General features: G+C 31.2%; 2 protein-coding genes across 3 annotated transcripts in view; one reads left to right on the top strand and one right to left on the bottom strand.

The window, feature by feature from the left end:
- Nucleotides 1-43: 43 nt before the first annotated feature.
- LOC148618796 (uncharacterized) lies at nucleotides 44-3740 on the top strand. The gene is made up of 2 exons (XM_088578031.1): nucleotides 44-557; nucleotides 1220-3740. Exons 1-2 carry the CDS (start codon nucleotides 131-133, stop codon nucleotides 1606-1608), a joined length of 816 nt encoding a protein of 271 aa, XP_088434157.1. The 5' UTR covers nucleotides 44-130; the 3' UTR covers nucleotides 1609-3740.
- LOC148618795 (nuclear factor NF-kappa-B p105 subunit-like) overlaps nucleotides 2648-15780 on the bottom strand; it is a 56148-nt gene continuing 43015 nt past the window's right edge. For both annotated transcript variants that reach the window (XM_088578002.1, XM_088578001.1), the window contains exons 11-21: nucleotides 14828-14896; nucleotides 12303-13046; nucleotides 11235-11376; nucleotides 10621-10738; nucleotides 8117-8339; nucleotides 7677-7846; nucleotides 7103-7357; nucleotides 6223-6376; nucleotides 4884-5056; nucleotides 4256-4346; nucleotides 2648-3900 (exon numbers count right to left, since the gene is read on the bottom strand). In XM_088578002.1, coding sequence (XP_088434128.1) covers nucleotides 3803-3900; nucleotides 4256-4346; nucleotides 4884-5056; nucleotides 6223-6376; nucleotides 7103-7357; nucleotides 7677-7846; nucleotides 8117-8339; nucleotides 10621-10738; nucleotides 11235-11376; nucleotides 12303-13046; nucleotides 14828-14896 — 2237 coding nt within the window. In that variant the 3' untranslated portion in view covers nucleotides 2648-3802. The remainder of the gene's footprint in view (nucleotides 3901-4255; nucleotides 4347-4883; nucleotides 5057-6222; nucleotides 6377-7102; nucleotides 7358-7676; nucleotides 7847-8116; nucleotides 8340-10620; nucleotides 10739-11234; nucleotides 11377-12302; nucleotides 13047-14827; nucleotides 14897-15780) is intronic.

Raw genomic sequence — 15780 nt, 5'->3', positions numbered from 1 at the left:
GCTTTACATAAAAACGCAGTTGTGATTCCCTGATTTCAAGGTCAAGGACATTAAAACCGGAATTCGAAAGTGAAAGTACAAAAAATGTTCGGATCGTAACCATAGACTGTGGGCTATTACTATCAAAATAATGAATGAACAGCCTGTTATCTTCTTGACTCACGGAGCAGGTCCGTCATTTTTTCTTGACGGAGAAAGACATAAATGGTGTAAAGGTTTAGACAAACATTCCAAGGCAGCACAGTTTTTCAAGGATTTCACAGAGAATGTGAATCTGAATAAACCAACTGCTATTCTCGTGTTTAGTGCACATTGGGAAGAAACATTATGCACCATACAAACGAACAGTAAACCTGAATTATATTATGATTATGGAGGGTTTCCACCAGAAACATACAATTTGGCATGGGGAGCTCGTGGGGCTCCTGATATTGCTAAACAAGCCAGGAACCTACTGGAATCTAATGGTATTCAATGTGTTGAGAATAGTAAAAGAGGATTTGATCATGGTGTTTTTGTGCCTTTGAAGCAAATGTTTCCTAAGGCAGACATTCCAGGTATGGCAATATAAAATCAAAATTTATAATGTATAATGTATATTAGGCATGAGCAACTCGCTGCAACATTTATTCTATAGGAGAGTTCTTGATGTCATCACTTACCTGCGATTTGGTTTTGGTTAGCAAAAAATCCATTGAGTGGCATGGGGCATCAACTTTCAATCATCATAGCTTTTTTCATTTTTTCAGATTATTGAAAAATTCTTTTGCTTTCCTACTGTCAATAAAACTCTTTTTATCCATGGAATTTTTAAATAAATATTCAGTAATTAGACTATATGAGCATAAAAATTTTAAAATAATTTTATATGAAAAAAAGAATTTTACCCATATATATCTTTTCAAAATTTATTTTTCAAGGAAAAGACTTAAATTCCCATACAAATTTTGAATTATTCTATCTAAATGAAACATTTTACAGAACCAAAATTGGATATAAAATAACAAAGTTATAAAGTTTTGAAAATTGGAATTCTAATCATGAAATTGCCAATTGTTTATTTGCCAACCATTTTGACACTTAATGATATGCAAATTAGTGAATATGACATCATTAATGAAATTGGCCAATTCTCCTGTAAGAAATTGATATGAAAATTGTCCTTAATAGTGTTAGTGTATGTACAATATTAGAAAAATACAACCTTCCATTTTTGTAGTCTTTCAGGTATCTTTGTTGAGTAGCATGGACATTGCTGACAGCCTGAAAATTGGTGAAGCTCTAGCAGATTTGAGAAATAATGGAGTTTTGATCATTGGCAGTGGATCTGCAACTCATGCTGGACTTATGGACTCTAAAACTGCTGACTGGGCCCTACAATTTCAGAAGTGGATTCATGATGTTGTCACCAACTCTGATTATTCATCAGAAAAAAGGAAAAAAATGTTTTTAGATTGTAAATCTAAGCCATTCATTGGCAAGGCACATCCAAGACTTGAACATTTTCTACCAATAGTTATGTCATGTGCTGCAGCTGGATATAAATCTGGAAAAATTCTCCATTCAGAATTTATTGGAAGTCTGCTTAATGAACACTATCTCTTCTAGCTCACATTAAAACAGACAAGATTGAAAGATATGAATAGAAAAGTAGCTGAAGAAAATCACAAGTACTTAATAGACAGTTAAGATTGACTTTTAACAACTTGTGTTTATAATGTTAGGAAAACACCTCTTATTTTTAAATTATTGACTTACAATATAGTCAATAATAAAGTATTATTGTGCAAGGTTTTCCATATTGGCTTAGTTATTGGTCCGAGGCTAGCCATATTGGACTGAGACTTAGCTGAAGCCCAATATTTCTAGCTGAGGATCAATAACTCAGCCAATATGAAAAACCTTATGCAATTATACCTTTATTGACTAACTAGTCCAATACGCTAGGCCAATATGGATTTTAACCAGTCCAAAATGACGTATTGGACACTAAATCCTGTATTGGGCAGCTAGATCCTGTATTGGTGCACTTTTATATTTTGTATTGTATTGGTAGTTTTTATCATATTTTATAGGCAAAGGTCAGTCAATAAAGTATAAATTTACCTGACCATGCTGATGGAGTGAGATCAAAGAGGACAGAATACTTGTGCAGATGTAGGATTTATATCCTTTGTGCACTGAAATATTTTCAGGTGTATCATTCTGTAATATGTCAAGTATAAAATATCTGTGATCTTTTTAAATATGATATTTTTTTTTCTTCTGAGGTAAAGATTTTTTTAAATGTTAAATATGTTCAACATATCTATTCACTTAAGGTACCATGAACAAAGAAACCATAAGAGTTAAGCAAAAGATTTTTTCATGATCCCAGATGATATACAGTAATGATTAAAATAATCAGCAAAACAGTTTAATTTTTCAGTACTTATTAGAACGATTTCTGAAGGTTAAATTTAATCCCTTTATCTGACAATTATTGGTTTTGTTCAATTCTTTGTATTTTTTTACTCTGACCTGACTTGTGATTCATAAGGAGTATCACTCTTGATGAATACTGAATGTTTTTTTTTTAGATTTTGTTGTTGGTGATGTGTTGTAACCATCTGTCAAATCATAGAAGAAAAAAAACCAAACAAACAAATGTATACTAAATTTTTAATGTTTTTTAATGATACATCAATTTGATAATGGTTTGTAACAAATGATATATTTTCAATTCATTCTCCTCAACATTTAGTAGTTTTTAGTCCATTATACTATATTTGTATTAAAATCTTTTAAATCTTTTTTAAAGCAAACCTAAGGAGATTGGTCCCTACATAGTATATGTACAATTTTTATTAAAAAAACAATTGTTTTGGTTTATATAACAATCACTATAGTTCACTCCATGTAAAATTAAATTTTAAAACAAAGTTTTGTCACAATTGTCATTAACTTCTCTACTATGTAACCAAAAACCCTGTAAAACTTGTTATAACAAAATAAATAAAAACAATTTGTTTAACTAAATTTCATCTCGGTGTTTCTTAAAGCCTACTATAAACAGTGCATTTAAAAAAGTAACAAACAATACTTAAAGTAAGCAGATGTTTTGTGACATAAAAATATTAGAAAAATAGAAATTTCTGCAGCTAAATTATTTTTCATAAATACATGTAATTGACATGTGTAAACCACCACCCATTCATAAGTCTAAAAGATGCAGAAAAACTAGTCTATACAGAACCTTATGGATCAAGTATTGTTTGGTTTTTGATGCTGTATGAACGGGGCTGTATGTATTAACTTGTCTAACTTCAAAGGTCTTCTGACAAAACATTACTTATTCTAACAAAACTTAGGTTTATTCAGGGATTAATTTAAACTGGTTTTACTGTATTGATTGTAAAAAGTAAAATCAGATTATAATTTTCAGTTCTCTTAAACAATTCATTCCTTTTAGGATATATATGTCTTGTACAACCTGATAAAGGACAGTAACCCATTTCTTTTTTCAGTCATTGATGAAAATTTACAGATAATTCCAAACACTGATATCAGCATTACTATGTCATAAACACATATTACAAAGTTGAAATAAAAAATTCCGATATGAAATTACTATGGTGATTTAACTTATTGTTTAAAACTTTCAACTGAACAAACCAATATAGAACCTAACTGAAATAAAGAACACAAAATCTTTCCCAAGATATCAGTAATAAAACACAAAAAAAACAAAAAAAACAAAATTAATCACTGAAATGTGAACAAACATGTGAACAATTAAGATAATGTACAGACAACATTTTGATCACGATGCAGCAGTTAATGTCTGAAATGGTTTAACTTCTCCTGAACTCACTCCAGAATCATAACAGTTCATATTACCATTATTTGGTTTTAATGTACCTGAAATGAGAAGTAAATTCAAAGCTAAATATGAATGTATAAAAAGAAAAGCAGATTTCTTTTTCTTCTGATGAAAGCATTTGTTATATGTTGAATTATCTCCCTTTTATTACATGTACCCAATAAACAACATCTTACTGAAAGCATTTTTTAAAATCAAAATCTCTTACAAAAGATAGCATGTTGTACTAACAACACATCTTTCAGTTGGTAAGGTTAAAATCCTTTTTTTAAAAGATACTATTTGCAAAATATTTTTAGTTGGTATGGAACAAACTTCCACTATATTGAGATTTGACAGATAAAGACAATACAGAATGGGTAAGTTGATGTACATATGTACTTGCAAACTCACTTGAATGAAACTGAGATAAAACAGAGACAACATCAGTTCTACCAATCTGTGTTAAACATTCCATTAAGTATGAGATACTGCCTCCACATTCCTACAAAATAATTTTCACTTTATTAACTATTTTTTTGGCAGAAAATTGTAGCAAACAGCTTGTCAGTTTTACAGTCATTGTAGTTATTGTGTGGAAAGGTGCTCTCACTGTGTGAAATTTTCTAGTATATCCACATTCTTGTATCATTTGGGAACTTGTGTATGAAATGATTAGAATGAGGAGAATAGTTTTATTTCCTTAGTTCAAGGACCATAAAGTGCATATAAATCAAGTACAATGATTGAAGTCATTTAGTAAACAATAGGGCAGGATATTCATGATGTGTTGACAAAGACTAGACCATCAAAGCAGACAAACCACCATACATTACAGATATTAACTAATACCCAGAAACCAAAGAATAAATAGTGAGTTTTGAGTCTTTAACTTTTGAAAGGGAATGATATCAAGTTATTGTGAAAGAAATTGTGGAGAGAAAAAACACAATTAAAAAAAAGAAAGAAAGAACGATCCCAACTTATATTAGTATCTTCTTCAACAAGCAAGTATAAAATCTAAACAATGTCTGAAATTTACCTCGTAGAAATTTAGCAACTGTCTAGTTTGGCTATAACCTGAAATATGTCCTTCCATCAGTTCATATAAACCTAATTTATTGGCTAGAGCTATCCAATCACGACCTTCATTAGGTGGGTCTAACATCTTCGACATCTGTACCCGTATGGGATACTGTAGGGTCTGTAGATCACCTGTCGATCAACGAGTATAAACATCTATTATTTCTATTTAAACTATATAATTTTCTGTTGATATTTTTAGTAAGAAAAGCAAATATAGTATGATAATCATCATCATTCAATTGTTCTTGCCTCAATTATTTTGGGTTTTAATGTAGAGAAACAGAATAGTTATTTGAGTTTGGTAACTTGCAAGAAGGTCATCCACTTTACATGGACTATTGAAATTTTATATTTCTTTCTAAATGACTCCCAAATTATCTGAAGTTACTGTAAGCTAAAAACATGTAAACTTTATGCACTTATATTTCATTTAATGAAATATCACAAAACAATCAAGTTATTTTTATAAATACCACAAGATGTTTTCATCAAGACTAATAAAAAGTAATAGAGACAATCTTTAATGTTCCATAGATATATTCACATGAATTGTGATACATTTCTTTTCCAAGGTTAATCAAGGTCTTGTTATACACTTGTGACAGATTAATTGCTTTGGTAATATTAGTACTATGTAATAAACTGCCAATCTGTCTAGCATTGACAAAATTATTGACATATTATAATCAAATAACAAAGCCTAATTTATGTGGACTTTTTAAGGGGGAAATTTCATGGAAACACTGAGCTTGTTGTGTATACAATGTGATATATGATATGAAATAATAAATTAAGACATACTACCATTTAGAACTTAATTATTATGATATAACAAAGAAATAGATCCACATAGGAAACCCTGGATAAACATTCCAAGAATTAGTCAGAAGACAAATAGTTTGTGGGAATTTTTCTAGATTATTATTATTTGTATTTCCAATACCATCACTTTTACTGAATCGTTTTGTCCTTATGTCTAAAATTAGCAACAAATGGCAAATAATGTCCTAGCACCCCCTTTTTTCTGAGGAACCCTGGCTGGCACCCTCCTTTTCAAAGTGTTTGGATCCGCCTCTGAATGGTGTTATAAACAGCATTTATCATTTTCCAAGTTTTTGTATGTCCTATCAAATTCCTTTTAGGATCTGGGATAGATTATCTTTAGTTTTTTGTTTCTGTTTCCTGCTCTCACTTGATGTCTCTGAATTGTTCTTCAATTTTGATGCAGGAGTAAGTTTTTTTCTGACATTGATTAATGCTCACATGTTCAGGAGATTTTTTATTTTACTACTCACCTTGTTGAGAAACACCATTAGAGTCATGCTTTAGAGAAGGACTGTCCTGAATAGAAAGGGAAGAAAAATATTCTGCTGTGTGTCTAAAATCAAGATCTGTAGGTGCTTGATCTTTAACAGTGGCGTATGGTTCACCTCGTAGTACTCGTAAGACCTAAAATAAAATTGAAAACTTTAGAACAGACTTGTTACAGATCTATGATATCATGATACAAATACTTAGACTAAAGAGCACAGCATGGTACGACCACAATGGTCAAACCCTGAATAGATGGGGCAAGTGTGGACACAATATTAATTTTAGAAAACTGAAAAGTATCTCTGAAATCTGATTGAAAAACGCAGGCAGGGTTTTGAGGAGAAATCCAATTAAAAAAGAACTTTTGCTATCGGACCAAAAAAAGGTAGATTTTTTTTGGAAGGCACCTTTGACACCTTATAATTCTAAAACCGTAAGAGACATCTGAAATCTGATTGAATTATGCAGGCAGGAATTTTTATGAAGAATATTTTTTTGGCAAATTTTTTGCAATCATATTAAAAAAACAAGCTACTGCAGCAGTAGAATAAATATTAATGGCCTCAGTACAGTGATTTCTATAGGCATTCATCTATATTAATAGAAGAATCAGATTTTTACTGACATAATATTACTCAATAATGTACAAAATCTATAAGCTTCAAATTTACACAAAGGAGGCAGGCAAAGAAAATTCATTTCATGGGGAATTGAGCTTCAATTTGTATTATATCTGACATGTTGCGCACTAGTCATTGTATGTTACATGGATACCTATACATTATATAGCTCATAGATCTATTGCTCTCAACTTATTTTAAAGCTCTCTCTTCCTATCACTTAACAGAATACTGATAGTACCTTTTCATTATCCATAGCAAAATCTTCAGGTTTATACCGCTCAAGATGTACACTAGAATAATCCACAGACAGCCTGTCATCCTGTGGTTGACCTTCAAACTCTTCGTAAAGCTCTTCCTTCACTTCATCATTCTCCATATCTGGGTCAGCACCAGCTGCCATCAATAATGCCACTATACCAACATTCTGTCGGGCACATCCCACATGGAGAGGTGTATTGCCATCAAAACAACAGGCATTGACATTGGCTCGTGCCTATAAATAGATTATATTGTAACTAATGTAATACTATATTGCCGATTGAGGTCCACTTTAATGTAAAACTTTTCATCTCAAAATAAAACTTATATGAACAGAACATGTGTTCATAAGACATATCATAAATCTACGATATAAACCTAGAAAAGATCAATGTTTTGCATAAAAAAAAAAAAAACAAGACATATTCTTAAGGATGTAGTTTAAACTGAAGGAAATCCACTTTGACAGAAATTATTTCCTGAATATTTGAAATACAATTAAGTATGTGCTTCATATGACCACATGTTACATGTACAATCCACTTGAAACATACCTCTAAAATAAGATACCCTACTGTGCTAAGATCATCCCTTTCTACAGCATGATGTAATGGTGTTCGTCCACTCTTTCCATCTGGCATGTTAATATTAGCTTTTCCTCTACACAACAGCTTCATAGCGAAACAGTTCTGTGTTAAAGCTGCAAGGTGGGTTGTAGAGAAACCTGTCAAGAGAAATAATATTCGTAGAGCCAAGAACTTCTTATTCCAAAAACTCTACACTCACTTATTTCAACAAAGACATACAACTGGTTTATATTTCTTGGTGCTTGTTTAAAAACTTTTTTTCATGTTGATTAGTAAAACTTTAAACCAGCTCAAATGGCTTTATAAAATGTGATATAAAATAATAAATAGAAATGTATAGGGAGTAATAAGAAGTAAATTGACTGAACAGTCCAACACCATTTAAAGAAAACAAATTATCATCTTACCATCAAAGTTTTTAAGATCAAGTTCAGGGAAAGGTTTATTTTTGGCTGTGTTTGGACGCTGGTATTTGACAAGTATAGCAAGACATTTATCCATTCCATACTGTATGGCGAGATGTGCTGGGGTGTTGCCTTTCCTATCAGCCATGGTAGGATCAGCTCCTATGTTCAGTAACTTATCTACCACTGTCGGTTGGCTCATTAATACTGCTAAATGTAATGGAGTCTGAAGTAAAGAAAACATCCGGGTTGATATTGGCTAGATTTAAGATGGGAAATACAATAGAAGGGTTGACAATGGACATCTTGGATATATCTATAACTTGTAAGTGGATACTTGTATAAATTGTTGAATTTTTGTCCAGTTGATAATTCTTCTGAACAACTATAAAAAATCAACTGCTTTTTAAATTAATAAAATGCATAGAGTGCAGATAGAAACATCTGCAGACTCCACAGAGATCTAACCCTGAACTGATGGGGCAAATATGGACACAACATTTAAGCTTGATACAGCTCATGATTTGATTGCGATTAAAAATTTGACACACAATATACAAAAAATGTATAAAGAAGCTTACTTTAATGGAAAAAAAAAACCCAAAAAACAATTCAACAAAATTTCATGACAATTGCTTGAAGAATTTAAAAGTTGACTGTGCAATGATGGGAACCCCTCCCCTTTTGTAAGAATTTGGTCCAAAAACTAAAAAAGCAAAATCATAAATTCATATTAACTGAAATGGGAGCTAACATCAATAGTAATAAGTGATTTCCCAAAGTTATATGAAAATGTATGTAATGTCTACTGAGTTATAGTCAGGAAAGTGAGAAATTTTCCCCCTTTTTTCAATTAATTTTATTATAACCCCCCCCCCTCCCATTTTTGTACAAAAAATCCCACAACTCAAAAATCCAGAAATTTATGAAAATTAAATGAGAGCTCACATCAATAGAAAGAAACAATTCACCAAAAATGGAGGCAGCATTTTTAAGTTATTGTATGAAGTGTGACTGACAGGTATCCATAATACATCCCGTCATCAGACAGGTGTGCAAAAATAAGTTGTTATGTAGGTTCAGATGCAATAAGTTAAATTAGCAGTCACCAATGAGTATAATATCTTTTTCAAATAGAACGTGAGATGGCATATTGCATTGAAAAATCACATTCTCAAGTATTTGGTACACAAATATTTATATATACCTGAGGAAATAAATTCTAAAAATCGAATGACTTGAAGACATTTGATGAAATTTAACAATAAAACTTCCTTGAGTATAAAGAATGAAAAGCACATCCTATTCACCAAAACCCTTTTTCTGTGAAATAGTTTGAGGAAATGAGGCTAAATATATGTTTACTTTCAACAAATAATTTTGTTAAGGTCACAATGTAATACAACTTTTATTCATGTTTTTTTTTTTTTGTAGTTAAGATTCTATACATCTTAGGTATTTAAAGTCATTAAACCATTGAACAACCTACCCACGTCAGCAATAATGTATTTACACCATTTATAGCCTTGGTTTGTCATAAACATCAAAACAACAACATTAAGACGTAATATGAGCTATTTACACATAAATTTACATATTAATGATGTTCTTATTATTTTGGATAAGCTCATATCATTGTCTGTATCCTTATTTTTATTTTGTATGCACTGAAAACAATTAAAGTATATGATGTAATGTTTATCATGAAGCAGCAATTTGCATACTTAATACTTTTTCTGTTCCTTATTAAAACATTCAATGAACATCACAGGTTTTTTATTTACAGAAGGTGTCCACAGCAGACTGAGTAAAATGCCAAAGTGGACTAAGTACATTATTAAGGATCTTCTAAATTAACTATTGCTGGTGGGTGTACCTTGGATGATACTGAAACCATACTTGTAGGTGGCATGTATAAACCAATCAGATTATCTCTGACAATCCCAGTACCTAAGTAAGCTTCATCACTGAACTACATTCTATAGGTAACCTGATTTCTAAACCTTTACAGCTAACATGGAAATTTTCTGGAATTCCAAATATTACTTGGAGGGAGAAACATTACCTTTATTATTTTTATGATCTTTGTATTTACAGAGGATATTCAGAACTTTTATGGGATTCCTAAAGAACTGGTTTCTCCATTCCAAACAAAAGAGAGAATCATTTTGAAAAACCACAAAGTGGAATTTTGAATTCAGCTTTTCATATACTGTATAAGTATTAATTTTTGCAGATTCTGTCAATTGAACATATTCATGGTTTCAAAAAATGATAACCGTTCTAGTGTTAAAAATTAATTTTGCAGGTACTACTTTTCACGCTTTTCTGTCTACTGTGAAAATTAATACTTTTACAGTAGCTGTGTACCACTGGCCTAAAATTTTCACAATAACTTCAACAAATATATTGTTCTGCTTGACATGGATGAACAGTGAAAAAAACTCCCTGCAAAAATCTGGTCATTAAGAAATATCGAAATGGATTTATACATTATTTTAACATACCTGTTTTAAACTGTTGTAAGCACTGACTTTATATCTACAGTAAGGTAATGTTGACATTACATCCAGTAGATTGTGTATAACTTCCAACTGGTTGTTAATAATGGCTGTGTGCAGTGGTCTACAGGGGAAAAAGTAACAGCTATTGAGATGATTGATAAAAACATTTGTAAACCTAAATATCCAAGATATCTGAGGAAAACCATTTTTAATTCCTTAGCTTATTTCGTAAAAAAAAAAACTTTAATCAATGTCTAATATAATAAGAAATTTTGGGGGAAACAGGAAACAGAAAAAAAAATACATGCAGATCAAAATTCACCAAACCTGATTATTGGGCATGGGCTATGAAAGTCTCCAGCCAGTGAGACATACATGTTAAGAAATTTGATAAAAAAATAATAATATAGGTTTGTTTTTGGTTCCATCATAATCAAAATAAGGGTTGGCAGGCTTTCCTTTTTAAAAATCAGCAAATCTGGAGAAACATCAGTTTTTCCCAGACAGACACTAACAAAGTTGATAAGTGGAAACCCATTTCTAAGTCTGGTAACCTTAAACAGACAGGTTTAGTAAGTTTTTTTTCCTTAACAATTTTTGTTAAGAAGGATACTTACAGGTCTCCACTGTCATCTGAAATTGACAACAAGTGGCGCTGAACAAAGAGTAGCTGTTTTATATTTCCTGTGGCAGCATAAAACTGTAGAGCCCTGGAAGTTCTGTCTACTATATGCATCACATCATCACTTTCTGTTTGTACTGCAAAAAGGATTATTTTTTATCTCTATAATTACTTCTGAAGATCTGAGTATAATTGAAACCTATCTATAGCAAACCTTGAATAAAACCCAGCAATAAAGTGGCTATGAGAGTGCTATTTTAGATTCTAAACTGTGGTTTTTAGAAGAAAAAGTGTGGGGTTAACTGTAGGCAATGCTCAGTAAGATTCAGTTAATTCATCCTTCTCCAATATACAGAAAATGTATAGAAAGCCAAAAAGTCATTTAGATGGAAGAACAAGAAAGGTGGTGCACAATAGCATGATGAGATAAAGAATTTGTGAAAATTCTATTGAACAATTTCAAAGGAGTTGTGGACCTGGGGAGGGTTAAATGATTAAACAGTATGATCAATAGTACATGTACCTACTCCCTTTACACGAGAGTAACAAGGAATTGTGTGAAATGAGCCATGTATGCACCTTATTCTCTATAATTTCAATAATTATTTTGGTGCTGAAGTAATAGCATTTAAATTTAGAATTGATTTTACATTTGCTAATAAAAATACATAAGAAATGTGAATACTGAATACATGCATGATAGATGGTAGAAAATAAAACTACATATAGTTGAAACATTTATCTATTAGAGTTTTACAACTTTCCTACAATAAACCAAATATGAACAGAGTTGAGTAAATATAGTTTAGTAAACATTTGGAATCTATGAAAAGATGATGAGCAATATTTCCATGAAAAAGAAAGAAGCAAATACAGATTGTATGATAAAAACCTAATACTTTAGTCATAATTTCATTTTCAAACTTATTACATTTTTATGATCTAACACTAAACCTTTTTAAATTAATATCCTGAAAAAAAAAAAAAAATAAAAAAAATTTTCAAACATACTTTTATGATAACAGCAGTTTCGAGTAGAAGAACTCTATTCAGTAGGACTTACCACTGCACTCTCTCTGTTCATTCTTTGTAGTAATAATCTTCTCCTGTTTTGGAGAAATCAGTTCACTTGGTGTCATTTCATCTTCATCCATTGTATCTGCTGTGTCATTTGTTTCTGATTCTTCCTCTTTTTCAAATATATCAATCCCATAATCCTCAGTTTTAATTTGTTTTGATCCATCATTAGACATTGTAGTGTCACCAATATCAAATTCTGGCATAATTCTGTCAAGGTCACTGTCACCAACTTCCATTTGTTTTTTGCATAACACAGAATCTGAGGGTGATTTGTAGAACCCTTGATGTCCAAATTGAGGTTCAGATGGAGGAAAGCATACTCCTCCCATTTGTTTCATGGGTACACAGTCTATTTCATCATATCCTCTTCTTTCATCACCATGCATTGCCGGGCCAGTCCTTATCACTGTGCCCCTTGGGGTGAGGGACGATCCTCTTGGCTGTAGCTGTTGAAACGGTATGTGTTGGTTGCCAGTAGCAAACTGGTGAAAAGCGAACATGTTGGGGTCATTAAAAAAATTCTGCTTATTGTCTTGGAACATCATATTTTGCTGGGGTACAAACAAATCTGGCTGAAATGTACTTGGAATTGGACCCTCACCATCTGTCATTAAATCACTTGTACTTGGTGTGTGTTGTCGGGGCCTACTAACAGCCATTCGTCTTGGTTGAGATGGTCGTACCATCTGTGGTGTCTGTTGTGGTGCATGAGATATGGGTGTTGTATCTGTAAGTAAAACAAATTTATAATAATCAAGGTGTAAAATATTAAATGGCTATGAAAATTATGGATCCAGAGCTTTGGAGAATAGCTAAACCATGACTAGGTTATTTTAGAGTGGACTGACAAAAATTTGAAACATAAAAATAGTTCGGTCTACTTGACAAGACTGCAATTTCAATGTTTCATAAACCTTGACAGGAGATAATACCAGAACAATTTTTATGAAAATTATAATTCCCACCTGTTAAGGTAAATTAACCCAAAACTTATATTCTCATTATCTGACATATCTCCACTTTTTTTTCTAAGCAAGCCTAATATACTAATATATAATAATAAATATTACTCCTTTCTACTTTGAAAACTCACTACCAAATGAAGTGTTCAATGACAAGGATACCTTTTTATGCAATTTATGTTTGTTGGAAGTAGGGAATATCCTGAAAAATTGGACAATATCTTACAGTACAAAATCCACTACTGATTGATAGGATATATACCTCTACATACAATACTTTGAGAGGTTTGTACTAAATTTTCTTTCAAAGGCAAAAATATCTCAAAGAATATCATAAACCTTTAATTTTAACAATATTATCTATCAAAAAAGGAAATTTGGTTTCCTGGAAATAAGAGAGCTATTTAAAACATAATGTATTATAAAATTTATTTTCAAGTACATATACACCAGGAAAAAAATTAATTTTTTTATTGGTTAATTGAAAAAGTATGACATAGTCATAGTAATTCTAACAATGTCATACTGTAGTATGTATTCAAGCACTTTTGTTTTGTTACACAAGTCTCATATGATTTGTTATGGATCTTTTAGACTTCGCTCAAATTCCCGTAAACTTTCACATTCCCTAAATAAGGTGGTTTTCTACAAATGTATCAGAATACAGACAGGTATATAATAAACAGTAGGGAATAGCCAATCATTAGACAATCATTGTCCTATAAAATGTATCTCATTATAGTGTAATCATACCTTAAAACTGTGTAAAGATACATAGAAAGTGTGCAGAAAGGATTTTAATGATCCAAATACATGTACTTGAAATGAACTGGAAGATGAATAGAAGTGAGATCTCGATTCTGAAATGTTTACATCATTACATTGGAGATATTGTTTCTTTTATAGTGTTAAAATATGTTTACTATCTATTACATAACAATAAATAAATGTAGCCATATAAATGGAAATTTATGCAATAACTTGAGCTGCTAAGTATAATAGCTTCAATCTTATTGAATTTATAAGTGCAAAAAAGTTTAAATGGCATTTTGAAAGCTATAATTTTGAAAAATATTCCTAAGCCCCTTCCAAAAATTCCTTCCATTTCTAGCTTGAGTACATTTAGTGTTTCTTTATATGGTGAACCAACTAAGCAAGGCTTGATACAGAGATACATGTAGTTGATAGAATGGAAAATACTGTAATGGCAATACAACTTATAAAAACATTGGTAAAATCTACCATGATTCACCTTGGGCTGGAGATTTGAAGAAGAAAACCACCTGGTCACCTGCAATCACTTTGCTATTTGAAGACTTACCAAATGATTTTGTGCAAGCAGATCTGACACAAATCAAACAGGAGACCAATCAGCTCCTATTTTATAATTGCTTTTATCTTTACAAGAAAAGAATCTTACTTGACATTGTTATCTAGAAAGCTTAAAAAACTTTCCTAATACATTTGTACCTAAAACAAAAGATGTATCTGTGCAGCAATATCAAAAGAAACTCTACTGTCAAAATTAAATAATAAAAATTCTTACCCATACTGTCCTGTGTCACAGTGATTGGTAAATTTCCTCCTTGACTTGGATGACTAAACGGACTATTTGCTGCAAATATACAAAGTTAAAATCAATTTTTTACGATGAATTCACTCTGACATAAATTCCTTAGTTCTTTTTGACATAATTTTCAATTGTACACATGGCACAATTCCAAGTAAATTTGTTCTACAATGCACAACAAAAACATTCTCATTCACTATAGTGATTCAAATATGGACGACACAAGTCATTGGGTAATTTCCCGTATTTGTCTAAGTATGACATTTTTAACAAGGAAGTGATTCGCTATCGTGAATATTGTCAACACACCTGAGTTTTACCTTGATTAACCTTAAGAATGTTTACTTTGATCCATTTTATGTCAATGGTTTACAATTTTATTAACCTTAAGCCTTTACACATATAAACAAACACACATAACAAAAGTATGCTGTTAAAAAAGATAAACTTAGTGAGTTATTAAATACCAAGAAAAAAGTTAATTTACCGAAAATAACCAAAGCGAAGTAAACTCATCATCTTAATAGATAAGAAACCACAAAATCTTATATCTGAGAAAACCTCATGATAATTATCCTATCCCCACACAAAAGATAAAAAAACTCCTTGTCATATGACAGAGATATGTCAGTATTACATCTTTTTTTACGACAAGGGTTTGATAATGACTTTATATTCTATACTATATATGTGTTACTATAAATATAAAATCAATAGACTTAGGGCTTTAATCAATTTACTTAAGGCATGACAAAGGGCAATGTATTTAAGTTCAAGTATATCAACTTAGCTGACTAAGAAATAAAAACCACCGTTTTAAACCCTATACCTCTTGCAGAGAATATCTAGGACATAGGTAAATTCCTTTTATGATTTTTATGTATTGACATCAATCAAGTACTGAATTAAACATTAATCTTAGAAGTGTT

The sequence above is a fragment of the Perna viridis genome, chromosome 4 (genome assembly GCF_037379345.1).
Source record: "Perna viridis isolate PV_CMFRI_1.1 ecotype Kerala chromosome 4, ASM3737934v1, whole genome shotgun sequence".
Classification (NCBI taxonomy): domain Eukaryota; kingdom Metazoa; phylum Mollusca; class Bivalvia; order Mytilida; family Mytilidae; genus Perna; species Perna viridis.
The sequence above is the reverse complement of the archived record's forward strand: the minus strand, read 5'-3'. Positions and strand labels throughout refer to the sequence as shown.